The sequence below is a fragment of the Atractosteus spatula genome, chromosome 27 (assembly GCF_055471065.1).
Source record: "Atractosteus spatula isolate fAtrSpa1 chromosome 27, fAtrSpa1.hap1, whole genome shotgun sequence".
NCBI classification, from domain to species: Eukaryota; Metazoa; Chordata; class Actinopteri; order Semionotiformes; family Lepisosteidae; genus Atractosteus; species Atractosteus spatula.
The window spans coordinates 2,450,386-2,464,965 of record NC_142732.1 but is presented as its reverse complement, the minus strand read 5'-3'; the positions used below and the strand labels follow the sequence as shown (position 1 = coordinate 2,464,965).

The window sequence follows — 14,580 nt, the reverse complement described above, 5'->3', positions numbered from 1 at the left end:
GGTTTAATGTGTAATCGATGGACTGCAGAGCACTCAACAAAACAATGTAATTTTCCTGGCTGCGATGGAAACAATTAATTAGCTACATTTCTATTATAAGACCACCGTAAGAGAAAGAAAGTACTCGTGGTTATTAATAACAGGCTATGGGAATGGGCCAAAGGAGAAAAATCAAAAACATCACTTTTGCGGTGATTCAGACTGGGTCACTAGGGACTCATTTGTCTGTAAACAGCATCTGGAATGAAATCCCCAAGTTCTGCATCTCTCCTCTTAAAGCTCTCCTTAACAAATTTCAAGCGCAACAGATTGTTGACTTGCTCTCTTAGCCTTTGACAGCCTCTCACTCTCTCTGTCTGGAAGACGGTAATCCACAGCATATTATAGAATTCAAGCTGTAATCATTTTGCAGATACTGTAAATAAGATCTAGTCCTCAAATCTTTGCCAGTTCAGTCAAGCATGGCTTGGTTAATATTTAGAAGTTGAATTTTTAAACTAAGTGGAGTTTGCATGTTCTCCCTGTGATCAAGTGGATTTTCTCAGAATCCCCCCTTCAAAATAAGAAATAAACATCTGACTTACTAAAACTGTACTCTTTCACTTTCTTTTTGTGGGGGGAGGGGCTCCTGTGTTCACAGGGAATCTTTTTTTTCTGGCAGGAATAGTCTGCTTCTTTAAACAAAGGAAAAGTTGGACGCGTTACAGGCATTACTTTAAATATGCGATATATTGTTCTGTTAATAAAAGAAGAAAACAGATCTTGGCGATATGACAAAGTAAACTTTCAAGTTTATTGGCTAACACCCATCGAAATAAAATCACCAAGACCTCATAAATGTCTGTTGGATTGAACATTTTGCTAATTATCTACACTACACTACAATCATACATTTTATGCTGGGAATCTTCAATGGTGTAGCCATTTATAGATACACCTCAAGCAGTGCTGAGCTCATTGTGATTTCATCTAAGAAATCCCAAAAATCATCTCAAGAATATGTCTAGTCTACAGATTTGCTTTCTCACCACAAGCTGAATTCATGGAAGAAAATATTCTGAAGTTCTCAAATGGCAGATCAGGTATTACAAATGAAATGAAATGTAACTCCATGCACACTAGTTCCAGTCAAGAGTGGACACAACAGACAGCCAAACTCCAGATAGTGAATCTCCAAAGGAAAAAATCCAACACTTGCATAGAAAATGTAATTGTATTTATTAAATATACTATATGTTATACAGAAAATGGGAATGCTTTACAAATTCAGACATCTTTATACATTTTTGTTTATAGCAGCATCGTAAAAATACATAAGCCACTTACAGAAAGGACAAGTAGGACAAATGTACAAAGAAAACACCACTGCCTAGAACTTTATTTAGCTTTAGCTGATAAATGCTAAGACTATGGGCTACTACTTGAAAACTAGATACATACCAGTACAGCAGCATCTACAGTACTACATTAACTGTAAACCGGGCAACAACAGATTTGATAGGCTGCCATTAACAGAAGTAACAAGAGACAGAATTACACCATGCAGGTCTTATTGACATTAACATATACAGGACAAAGGCTGTCTCAAGGAAGTATTGCAGAAATGTGTTACCTCACTCTTCAGGAGGAAATATTACACAGCATGCCAGGAGAAAGTAGCAGGGGAAACAAGTTATTCAGTATATATATTTAAAAAAAATGCAGAACAATTATTTCTATCATAGACTCAGACAAACAGGAATCATCGATTGCATCTTAACGTCTTGGCTCGCGAGAACAATTACTGTGCCCACATGGGAAAAACGAGGAAGTGCAGACAGGTTCCTCTGACACACCCCCCCACTGAGCCATTCCTCTTCTGACACACTGCAAGCCTCACATCACCAGCTGAAGGGTGAAGGGGTGGCGTGGCCCTTGCTGACTGAGCTGCACCCAGGGGGACTGTTTGGCCAGGGAAAGAAGAGCCACGCCTGTCAAATCCTTGACCACTCTCTAGTGTGATCTCATCTCAGCAAATATGAAAAAATACATTCACATTAACCAACACAACTCAAAACGCCTCTGAGTGAAGCTTTAACCAAGATGTAAAAAACAGGCTAAATGATGAAATTTCAGACTTGTTGTATCTCAAAGTCGTAGTACTAAACTCTGAGGAATGAAACGGGGACTTACTGTAGATTTGCAAAATAAAAACCAAGACAGCAGAGAAAGCGGGCACACTGATCCTCCTGACTTTGTATTCTGCTGCAACACTTTAAGTCTCATTTTCCGAAAGAGGATGGAACAGTTTACAGGTGCAAATTCAGCAAAAAGATATCAGGTATATAAAAACACTAATTTGAAAAACGTTTAAAACAATATTTTGGAAAACAGAAACTCATCTTAGTGCCGGATTGTTAAGCTTTGGAAGCTGTCCTGGTACATGCTAAGATAAACACAAACGTTTGTCAATTTACAGTACTTTGCGCGTCTTTCAATACTGTGCAGACAGACAGACAGACAGACAGACAGACAGACAGACAGACAGACAGACAGACAGACAGACAGACAGACAGACAGACAGACAGACAGACAGACAGACAGACAGACAGACAGACAGACAGACAGACAGACAGACAGACATGTACATCTTTAAAGAGCCAGTGAACTGTCAGGTCAGCTCATCATACTGTATGTGAATGTGCAAAAGCACAAAGAAAGCACAAGGAAGGCACCTCTGCCTGCCCACACAAAGGTTGGGGTCATCAAGGCACAAGGAGGCTAAACCAGCCACAGAGGATCTCCCTCCTGTGTCACGAGAGTTTAAAGGTAACTGCAGTCTACAGACCTCCGATAGCCTTGAAGGAGATGGGTTAGCACTGCACACTACAGCACACTCCTACTTTGATATTACAGCATTTAATTATTTTAATAGAGGGATTGAGAGATCGGGCTCTCTTTGTGTCATCACTCCTTTCCAAATACACAGTCATTTCATGGGGGAGTAGCTTCTTTGTCACAATAAAACAAAAGCAAAGACATTCGGCAACTGTACAATTCATGGGCTTGTGAGAGTGGCTGTACTGGAGCTTGAAAGTACGTCACTGCAAGGCAAATAAACAGGCAGCTGCCTGGAGCCTAACCCTGTGGAAAAAGGTGACAGGGCTGTTTCGCTGGCACAGAACACATTATAGAAAAGAGGTGGTCTCTTTTTCCGTTTTTACTGGTTCTTGGATTTTAGTGAAGTTGCCTGTGTGGGAAAAAAATATGTTATTTAGTAAAACGCAAAATGCATTAAAATTATTTTAAAGAAACTGGAAATCCTAAATGTTTGTTTTCAGTTGCATTAACTATTAAAAAAGACAGACCAGGATGGCTTGTAGGGAAATGGTCTTCATGACATGAGAATTGTTTAAAACATTTTTTTAATAATTTTAGAAGACTCTTACTTAATGCTTTTACAGTGCCCAATCACAATCAAACTGCTGGGAGGAGAGTCTAGCAGGATAGGCCTGAGATTGCCTTATCACCCTGAGTGCTGCCAGGGTAGAGATGGAATTAGCTGGCCAGGGGTCTCTTTGCATTCCAGCAAACAGCAACTCTTGTGCCTTGCCAGAAACCTGCTGGCGTGAAGTGATGTCAGCGAGAGACGCTCTGCTCCTCCAGTTGGAGCTAACTCACCTGTGAGGCACTGTGGAGCTAGCACCATGTCAAATGCCAATGAAATGCTGTGTAGGAGGGCATATCATCAACACTGACAAAGTCAACACAGTGAACTTTTTCAGAATGAACAAACACAAACCAGAGGGCACATGTTGAGACAACATGGAAGTTAATTTAAAATAGAGAACAGGAGGCCCCTATTTACCCAAAGGGAATGTGGACATAAGAAGTAGTATACCCAGAAATGTTGTGGATGCTGATTATCTGGTTTCTTTCATTAAACAGCTGGAGGAGATCCTTGGATAATTTAACTAGTAACCACTAAACGGATGAGATGGGCCGAAAGCCTTACAATACAGAGGAGGGTATTCTTATGCCCTTATAAATTGCATCTGTAAAGCTGAGCCATTTACAACTGATGATTACAAACTGTGTTTGTATAAAAAACACAAAAATATGCTTTCATTTATAATTTTCCTTATATTCTCTTGCTCTGAAGATTCAGCTTACTCTTAGCTATCTAGAGGTTTATACCTTAGATGCAGTGGTTCAGGACAATGTACAGTAACTGAATCCTTGCTATACCTTCGTGGTATGCATCTGCAGTAGGCCCTGCAGCAACATGATAGGGGTCATTCTAATGCTGTGGTTGGAGTAGATGGCAGAGAGTTGAGCCTCCTTAGACAGCCTGGGCATCATGCTGCCTGCAAACACACACAGCGAGACTTCAGACAAGAACTTCCCAGGATACTTTAGATGTACTCATTTCATAGTAACTTACACACAGGCAGTCTACAACCAAGAACAGTCAAGATACAGTATACATGCCAAATCTAACTGGCAAACAGACTTATCAGATTCATATTTCCCCTTTCAAAACCTTTTTGTCACCATCACCATCTCAACTGCTCTACCAATAGATGCCTGCGGTTTTGTCATTGGTCTATAATAACTATCCATATCTGTCACATGCTGCAGTTCAGTTGTTTAAGGTACAAGAACAGACTACACCTAGGCTGGCCTCTGCATTGCACAAAATTTAAATCACAGAGTAATATGTATTGATGTAGAAGAAAAATAATCCAGACATTTCCACAGATTTTCAGTTAGATTTGGGACCAACAGGAGGAAAATCACTAAGACATCCCAACAGTCCCAGTTCCTTAGAGGAATAGGATACTGGGATATAGAGATATAGGACAGCAAATCGGTCATGAGCCCACCTAGCACATTGACCCCGACGGGTTTGGTGTTGTACCAGATGTCAGTGGAGGGGTGCAGGATGGGGTGCTGGAACAAGGCATTGCTGAAGGGGTTGAGTTTGGACAGATAGAGCTGGAAGGCGGCCACGGGACAGCGGGGGTCTCCTGGCAGGGCATACATCCGCACTTTGGGACAGTTCTGTTGCTCCAAGTCACCTCGCTCGTCCTTCACGGCATAGACAAACTCTCTCCCTGCACAAACACACACACCGGGGCTGAGTCAACACAGTATTACAGGACTGGTTTGTGATGAACAGCTATGAAACTCTCAAGAGATGTCTTTTAAAGCTCTCCCTGGTCCCATTAGGTCTTTTGGGTTTTGTGCCATCTGGGGTTTCACTTCCATGAAAATTTAATCTTCTTGGTTTGGCTCATGTAGTATCTTCGCTAGGGGGTTCAAATCAAGTTCTAATTAACAAAACATCAAGGTGCACAGTAACCTTTTGAAAATTTGGTGGTGTGACTATGCCCGTGTTAGATCAAGGCTGGGGCGCAGTGACAGTGCTGGAGAAAGGCTGCTAGGGTTGTGGCCGCCCGTACACCACACCTACGTTGACAATAGAATCAGCACTTACATTTCACCCAGCCCCTTTTCTCAATCATGGCCCACATTTTAAAGAACAGCCTTTCTGAAAAAGCTGCCTTCCTAGTGCTGGAAATGAACATGATCACCGAATAAAGACTTTTATAGTCATCAACGGCTTCACTCACACAGTCATGTTGGAAGGTTCTGCTGTCATTATCATACTGCTTCATTTTAATTCAGGGTCCTTCTTGAGAGCAAGTTGAAATATACTGAAGGTAGGTAGCTGCATCGGTAAAGGAATAAGTTAAAGTTTGTTCCATACTGAAAAGAAAAACGCAAACGTTTTTGCTGTGAAGCATTCTTCAGGTGTGCGTCACAGAAGGCTCCACAGCCGAAACGTTGCATTTCTTTTCTTCTCTTTTCAGCATCGCATTGAAATATATTTGACAGAACCGGACTATCTTTTCTCTTCAACTCAATCAGTGCCGGGCTGGTGAAATGGGGGAGGAGGGACGTACCGTACTCATCAATCCCGAAGCCGAAAGACTCTCTGGTGAACTCTCGCTGCGTGTACCGTCCTCCGCCGCCGTGGCGACCGAAGAAGAACATGATGTCGAACCAGACCTTGTTGAGGAGGGTCTGAGGAGTGGTGAGCCTCAGCACGCTGCTCTGGTACAGCTTGACCAGGTCCTCCACAGCCATGGGGGCGGTGTGCTTGGTGGAGGCCTTGCCCTCGATCTTCAGGGTGCGGCACACCTCGCGGTACGTCCTGTTGGACGCGGGGAACTCGGAGTCGCACAGGATGTTGATGTCCCGCCGCAGAGGGGGGCCCCGCAGGTAGCGGTTGATGCTCTTGCGAATGGCGTTGAGAGAGTTCTTGGTGTACTTGTCCTTCTTGCTGGTCTTGGCGTTGATGTAGAACTCCCTCAGGACCTCGTCGAGCTCCAGGGCCGACATGCTGTCGATGGTGGAAGCCGGGCGCCTGAAATGGCTTTGGTACCACTTACGAAGAACAGTCATGCCCCACTTGGTGCTGCACTGGGTGTTTTTGCTGTTGAAGTGCTGGGGGCTGCCAGACAGCTGAAAGTCCGACTGCTGTTGATCACCCAGGGCGAAACAGCAGGTCTTCGACCAGCAGTCAGCTGAGGCTGTGGAAACAAAATAGTTTCCAGATACACCCAGACACCCAGCAGGACTCCAGGCTGAGACGCCAGAGAGTGTCGAGTCAGCTGACCCAACCTGGTGGCATCGCATTTCAGATGGGCTGCAACCATCATTTGTAGCCTTACCCTCAATTGTCACCTCTACCTCAGGGTCCTCACTTGTTTCAGAGCTGGCTTGCAAGGCTGAGTCTGGGAAACAAGAGAGAGAACTACTTTTTTACTTGTCTTCTTCACCCACTGCAGCACCAAACAACACATGAAACTGCAGCGGAAGCTGTTATGGGAAGATTAAAGTGAATTCAATCCCCAAAACAAAATAAAGTCAAAGAAAGGGATCAGTGCTAACCTGTTAGGGGGGAATTATTATAACCAGTGTCTTCTAGTTCTTCCTTTACTGTTACTGTTGTCATCTCCAGATACTCTAAAGGAACAAATACAGACATAAGTCATGGTCTTCATCACTACAGCTGGCACAAGCAGAGGCATCAGTGATCGATAGATGCCATCCCATCCCATGAAATTAAAAAAAACAATATATTCCCCTATATATCCATCCATTTCCTAACTGCTTCTTCCAATCCAGGGTTATGGGGGATGCCAGAGCCATTCCCAGCCAATAAAGAGCACAAGGCAGGATACACCCTATGGACGCCAGTCTATGACGGGGCACGCGGACACAAACACAAAATGCGCAAAATGTAGTATACAAACTGCAAACGTACTTCTTCACATATTAGCAGCATGTTTTTAGTAAAGTTCTATATTTGATATAAAGAGTACATCTAATATACTGTAATAATATACTGCAAGCCCTCGATGACTAGTTATAGAATTTAGGTTTTTTAAGACATAGTATATGCACTGTAGGACATTTAGGTCAATAATTACAGAAGAGTAGCCTTCCAAACAATACAGTATTAACCTATAAAGCCCCGTACATACCATGTTCCTCAGCCAGTTCTGCCTTCACTGGCACAGGTATACAGCTGCAAGGGAACAAGGTGCAACTGTTACACTTCTGTTTTTCTCAAGAAGATACATCAAGAGATTCTACATAATCCCTCATTGCTCATAAACAACATTCTCACCATCTGCTAAGCAATTCACTGAGCTGAACAGAAGGTAGGCTTTTTAAAAGAGCAAATACCACTGTCAACCTAATCCAAATGAAATATGTGACATTCAGACATTTCTTTCATTAAGCATGTTTTCAGAATTTCTGTCCAAAACAGCAAAAGTCCCTCAGTTGTATATTCCATAATGGTTAATTCCACAAGGAGCATTCAAGCAAGTCTGTAGTCTCTTCAGTTGACTTGATTTCACTTTTTTTATTCATTTCAAAAAGGGCACTTTGAGACCAGAGATAGTGCGGGTGCTGTAGTTAAGGCAAGGAAACCTATAATTATACCTTCTATTCCCAAAGTTTTGCATATTGAAAGGTGCCTGTATTTACACACAGTATCATATTTTTTGTAATTTGTAATAAATGTTTGGTTTTACATATTACACATTTATCAATCCATTAAACAGCCTAAAAGCACAATCAAACTGATAACCTTTTTTTGGGTAGGATGTGGGACCTCTGAAAGGTTAAGAATCTTTGCCATAGAATATGAAACAAACTCGGCACTACACATCCAAACAACAAAGACAACTTTCTAGATCACATGGAACACTAAGTACCTGTCATATACTCTCCTTTCAAAATCCCTGGTGGTGTTGGTGTGCTCTCCTGTAATAACTGAAATACACATTAAGATTTCAGATTTCGATAAAATAGTTTTCAAAACACAAATATCTGAAATTCCCCTTTAAAGTCTGCAAGTTACATTTTCCCTTTTTCTTCAAGCAGTATACCAATCTGCTTAATGACCCATATTGCTCTAAGAACAGACTGTTACAAATATGTTCTGAATATTTACTTTCTAAACACTGCATCTCATAGTTCAGATTTTAACCACTGAAACTGCAGGACTTTGCATTTTAGTCTCTACAGAACGAACCAAGCCTTTGACACAGGATTTCTAACAACTGTTCTGTCTGTGTTAGACTGTTGAAGTTCTATTATTTTCTTGTCCACAGTGACCAGCTTGTGTTGTGTACCAGAGTGCTGTACTAAAAATCTTTGCTTAGTATCTTATAATGAAAATCTGTTTTACATTTTTCTAACCATTTTATGAACTACTATATAGGTTGTACAATTTAACAAAATGGAATCTTTACCTTCTTTATTTTAAGTTAGTTACATCAGTAAAGCTAAGTTAAAGCTCCAAAATTATATTTAATAAAATACCTTACCTTTTGCCTCCTTTTGTTCCAGAAATGCCCTGAAACGACACAAAGATGTTATCCATACGTTGACCCTAACTTAAGAAAGAAACAGACAAAATACAAGAGAGAGAAGAATCACCTTTTTACAGTAAAGGCTATGTGAGACTGTCCCTCCAGGATTTGTTTCAGTGTTAAAGTGTCATAGCTTGCAGGCTCTTTAAAGCAGACTCCCTCTGGAAGACCCTTCACCACCACTGCTGAGGGGTCACTCTGTATCTTGTCGAATGGCACAGGGACAAGACTGGGCTTACCCAAAGCCCTTCCTAAAAAGCAAAGGACATCCTTACCATGAGAGCAAACTGATAACACACCTACCTAGCCATTTACATTGATATCCTCTCACTTGATGGCCGAATTCTTAGGAATTTCCAAACAATCAGTCTCTCAGCAGCAGAGAATCTGATGTGGCTTGAAGACTATGAGATGAGCCTCTGTTATCTTATATGGTAATGTATCCTAGATTTCAGACCTACTGAAAGTTGCAGGTGCATGCAGTTCAATCCCACATGCCACTACCCTCATCACAATTCGTAACTTAAGGCTAAAGATAAGTCGTTTTTGCTGTTCACAAAGGTCTAATACATTACGTGGTGTGAATGCCTAATACTTTAAGCAAAGTGTGTATTTATTGGAGTGTTAGCATAGGCAGAGCTTAAAAGTGATTTATTTTTACTTTTTCATATTAATCCAGGGTTCACTAATAGATGCACAGAGTGTCTTATAATGTAACCCTAATTGTAATGTAAAACATAATTTGCTGGCTCAGTTTATTCTTAATACCCGTCTTATATTAACTTAAAATATTTAACATCCATCCATTTTCTAACCACTGTATCCAATACAGGGTTACAGGCGGCAGTAACAAGCACTAGGCAGGATATACCTTGCATGGGACATCATTCCATCGCATTGATTTATTCTAAAATAAAATAGCTAGGAGAGTCTTTGTGCAATGCTATTAGGACTTCAAAACAACAGCTTCAGCTATTACCGTAACAAATACAGAAAAGCTCCTCCACTGCTTTCCTCAGAGTCTCTTTGTCTGAAACCTCTTCATGTTCATAACTGTAAGAATTGAGCTTCTGTTCTCTCCCTTTCTTCTCTTCAGATTCACCTGAGCGTCACAATAAAGAAGTAAGTTATTCCACGCATGTACAGTGCATGTCCTGCTAAAGCTACCGTATCTTTCAGCTACTGACATGTCTGAACACAGAATGAGTAAATCAGGTTCAGGTTTATTTCCTGAAAAGCATCCGTCAGCTCTTAAGGGGTTTAATAACAACATTCTTGTTTCCTTTTGTACAAATGAATTAAAGGAAGACAACATTTTTTTTTGTAATTCTTGGTAAATGGCTGTTGTACAGTATCACAATAACCTCCAAATAATTTATGAAGCCATAACAAATTATATTTCCTCTCTAGCTGGTAGACATGCTAAAACTCCCATATACTGTCCCTCACAAGGAAACGACAACTGCACATCAGGGTTGGGGGTCAATTGGGTTTTTGAGTTGAATGCAAACTGGAACCGGATTTCAAATTGAAAAACAAAACTCCCAGAGTACAGAATTAGACTGGGAATGAATTGAAGTAGAACTTAAACCTGTCTGTGTGTGTCCTGCGATCGCCACACCCCCCACCTGCTGGGATAGGCCCCGGCTCCCCCACGACCCTGTACTGGATCAAGAGGCTAGAAAACTGATGGGTGAGTGAAATGCTTGAGCATTTCATTAAAAGAGCAGGATTTTTAAACAACAAATGTCTGGGGCGATGTTTCGGAAACAGACTTTGAAAACAAAATGACATCACTAGCAGTACTGCTTGTAGTGTAAGATGAAATAAATGAATCACTAATGTTTCCCAGATGAGGGGAATTTAATTAAATTTAATTTTCTTTCATTGCAATTCAAATTTCAATTCAAAAACTGAATTGGTATTTATCAGCAGTTCCCAATTCAATTCAGAACTGACCCCAACCCTGCTGTGGACATTGCAGGTAACACATTTAACACAACAAATTGCTTCACATCAAAATCCGCATGTGTACTGAGCTTTTTAGCCCTGCAAGCTTCACGCTGACTTACAGTATGTGACAAAACCTCTCTGAAAGTCGGGCCTGGTGTTGGTGTAGGCCCTGCCCCGCTCGGATCCAACCACAAACACCTCCTGGTTGTACACTGCAATGCAGGCCACTTCAGCTCGCGACTTTGCAAGCTCTTTGCACTGAAAAGGCAGCAAGCACAGGTCGCTCGTCAGCACCTCTTACCCTGGAAGCTCCCAGCTCCATGCTACCCCCTTATCTTAACACAGCTGCAACCCGAAGCACAGCACAGTACCTTACTGTGTTCCTGAGATTCTCAGGGAGAGATTCAGAAACCGAAACCTACCATCTTCACCCAACAGGGCATTAACAAGGAGCACCTACTGTAATCCTGCTCCTTTTCAAGGTCTCTTTAAAGTGACGACAGCACCTGCCCAGCTGGTAGAGGTCTAGTTAAGCCCGCAGGCAGTGGGTTCAGCCTGTTAAGAGCCAAGTTGGAATAAAACTTCACAGACACTCCGAGACCAGGACTGGAAACCACTGCCTAAAACTCTCTCACCATATTAACTACTCAGAACCACACTCTCCATGCATTTAAATGCACAGTTTTTACTGGTATTTAACCCTTGTGTTGTGTGCGGTCTGTCCAAGTGGAACTAGTTACCATAGAATCCAGTGCTGACATGAGCAGAGTCACTACGATGCGCTTGTCAGAGGGATGCTCCTCTGTGCATTGTGCGCTGGTAGACACTGTGATCTGTGCCATGGTTCCTGACAGGAAAGAAGAAAAGAGGGAAGGATAATGGATGTGAAAAACGTGTGAGATTCAGAAATACGGGATGTGGGACTTTACTGGACTTAAAGAAATGTCCTACAGTGACAAGCTAAAAGAATGTAATCTTTTTGGTCTTGACCAGAGAAGACTATGAGTGGAAAGGATTCAGGTTTTCTAAAGACAGTAACAAAATAAAACCCAACAGCTGCCGAACTGCCTTGCCTGAAGATTTTCATACGAGATCATGAGCTGCTATTTCTTTATTCGTTCAAATTCATCCTTGAATATCGAATATCAAAGCAACAGCTCTCCGTCAGTACCACTGCAGTCTTATCAACTGCAATTTTTAAGTAGTCCCATCTGGAGAGTTGTGAAAGTGTTAAGTGTGACTGTGAATGCTGTTTTAGAACAGCTCAGCAGCAATACCTACAATTCTGTGCACCGTGGACGGCCTGATTCTAAAACACAGCTACATAAAGTTACAGTGTGTTTTTCTGTGTAGCTTCGCTGTTTTCAGTTTTTCCCAATCATTCCCATAATTCCGCGGTGCTGCAAGGTTGCGCCTCCTGGACTGTGCGCAGAAGATGGGAACATGTCTCACCTCTGCAACGGTCAGTCTGGGCAGACTGGGCAAAGGAGGCTTTCCTGCAGCCAGAGTGCCAGAAAACCGAATTCCCGTACACACCTAAAGTCCAGATGCTACATATTCTCTGTCTGGCGAGCTCAAAGCATACGCCACGTGAATCATGAACTGTATTCAAGCGGTTAACTTATCGCTTAGAGGCGTACATCCCGGCTGATTCAAGCTGCTGTTTTGACCCGAGCATTGACGATAGTGATTGTTTTTTTTAAGCATCTCCGCAGTATTTTACCTAATGTTTTATTGTTGTAAAAATCCACGTTTCACATTAAATCAAATTCGAAAAGGGGAAGGCGGAGGGCCAAAACATACACCGGCTTCAGTACACAGCTCAGAACGCATCAGAGACTGCGGTCGTCTCTTCATACTATCATCGTTATATGAATAAGCGAACTGGTCAGGTCGTAATCCGCAAGTCATGTGTGCGAGTTACGCACACAGGGTGAACCCACTCCTAGCAGGATGCGAATCTCTGTGACCCACGTTAGTACTGTCATGCATTTTTGCTAATAGTACATAAGGATGTTCGTGATGTGCTTTCAGACGTTCGTGATGTGAGTGCATAAAAAGATGCAAGCACAAAAACACTTATGCAAATTTTTGTTGAACGCATTTAGCGTTTTTTTTGCAAATGCACGGTTGTTTTACTTACTCTTTTTTTCGGCGAGTTCTGCGAAGACCGTTGCGTCAGCTCACTCAGCTTAACCCAGTGCTAAGGTATTATGAACAGGCAGCAAGCATTTAGATCGCTTAAAAAACAAATATCCATTCAGTAGTAGACACTCACTGACGTCACCTCCACTTATAACTCGGCGACATTGACAAACACCGCCTTATCAGATGGCCGTTTGGAATTGTATTAGTCTGCTACTTTATTATTTTCCTTCACTTTCACCACCGCCTCTTCAGCGAGACCGACACCAAAATCGCTCCTCCAGCTCCCCCAACCGGAAGCAGGTCCGCATTGCACTCTAGGAGTTGTAGTTTCTACTTCTCAGCAAGGACACCAAGGAAATCTGTGATCGGCGTTGTAGACCCCTAGGTCTCAAAACAGTGTCACAAAGTTGCGTTCACTTCGCCGTAGATTAAGGTGTAAGGAGAGGAGATGTCTCTAATGAATGGAAGCAAGAAGCACTGTATCAGGAAAATCCAGAGATTCAGATTCAACTCTTACCTTACTGATCACCATCAGTTTGAGGAATTTAGTTCTGAAGTTGGGTTTGTGAAGTCTGGTGTTCCTCAGGACTCCCTACCATTCAGCCTTTACACATTTCCACTTGGCCAGTTATTGCCATTTCTATGCTGATGATACAAGTCTACATCCATACTAAACCTGACACTGAAGTGGCTACCTCTGTTCTCTCTAATTGCATCTCTGATGTTAGAACATCAGAATCTGGGTGATTCAAAATTTCCTTCATTCAAACTGTGACAAGACTGAAGTCATGCTACTCAATACCCCCCATTAATGCATGTCTGTAAAGCCAGTGCAGTTACCCTAAAGTGGATGACACTACTTGAATTTCCTTCTAAATTGAAGAATCTGGGGGCAGTATTTGATTCAGGCTTGATGTGCAATCCAAAGGTGCAAAATATTGTAAAAACATCATTCCATCTCAGAAATTTGGCCAGACTACATTCTATGTCCTCTCTGAATGTAGCAGAAAAGAGTTAACACTAATTAATTCTTTATATTTTTCCTAAGTAGCTGGGTCACAAATATACTGTAGCATACCATACTGTGACCGCTGTTACTTAATAATTCTCTCACCTTTGTTTGCCTTAACCCTGAATGTTTGAAAACACTACATCAGTGCAGGCATTTCCTTAAGTAGGTGTTCTGAAAAAAAAACGGTGAAAGAAAGCACTTGTTAACCATGTTAGCAGTTGTTGACTGCTGACAGCCCCGATCATTTTTTTCCCCAATCTATGTGAGGAAAATTAAAATCTCCTATGATGACCGCTTCCATCTTTACACATCTCCAGAGTTCATTAAAGAAGACAGATTTACTGGTCTATAGCATGTTTTGATTTTTCCCATCTATGTTCTAGATTGGTCTCCACTCCGTGTGCATCGTGCTCATACTTACAGATTCTCTTTGGAATTTCTCCTCTTCCATTCTCTGAATTTCTCTGTAGATCCTTGCTCCCAGTCTGTCAATTTCATCCAGATGTCATTTCCAAAGTGCACCTCTAAAAC

The 14,580-nt window shown here is 41.9% G+C and overlaps 1 protein-coding gene across 3 annotated transcripts; it reads right to left on the bottom strand.

Moving 5' to 3' along the window:
• Nucleotides 1-1,199: 1,199 nt before the first annotated feature.
• On the bottom strand, nt 1,200-13,335 carry LOC148814139 (general transcription factor II-I-like). Of its 3 annotated transcripts, XM_088907145.1 has the most exons (14): nt 13,033-13,335; nt 11,630-11,736; nt 11,009-11,147; nt 9,916-10,038; nt 9,004-9,187; nt 8,892-8,920; nt 8,277-8,334; nt 7,536-7,579; nt 6,940-7,014; nt 6,720-6,782; nt 5,949-6,578; nt 4,866-5,096; nt 4,228-4,346; nt 1,200-3,229 (listed from the first exon to the last, which is right to left on the bottom strand). In XM_088907145.1, exons 2-14 carry the CDS (start codon nt 11,729-11,731, stop codon nt 3,200-3,202), a joined length of 1,827 nt encoding a protein of 608 aa, XP_088763271.1. In that variant the 5' UTR covers nt 11,732-11,736; nt 13,033-13,335; the 3' UTR covers nt 1,200-3,199. The 3 variants fall into 3 exon arrangements, with proteins under 3 accessions (XP_088763271.1, XP_088763272.1, XP_088763273.1); XM_088907146.1 differs by lacking the exon at nt 1,200-3,229 and having other exon boundaries at nt 4,131-4,346; nt 4,901-5,096; XM_088907147.1 differs by lacking the exons at nt 1,200-3,229; nt 4,228-4,346; nt 4,866-5,096 and adding an exon at nt 5,659-5,713.
• Nucleotides 13,336-14,580: the final 1,245 nt, after the last annotated feature.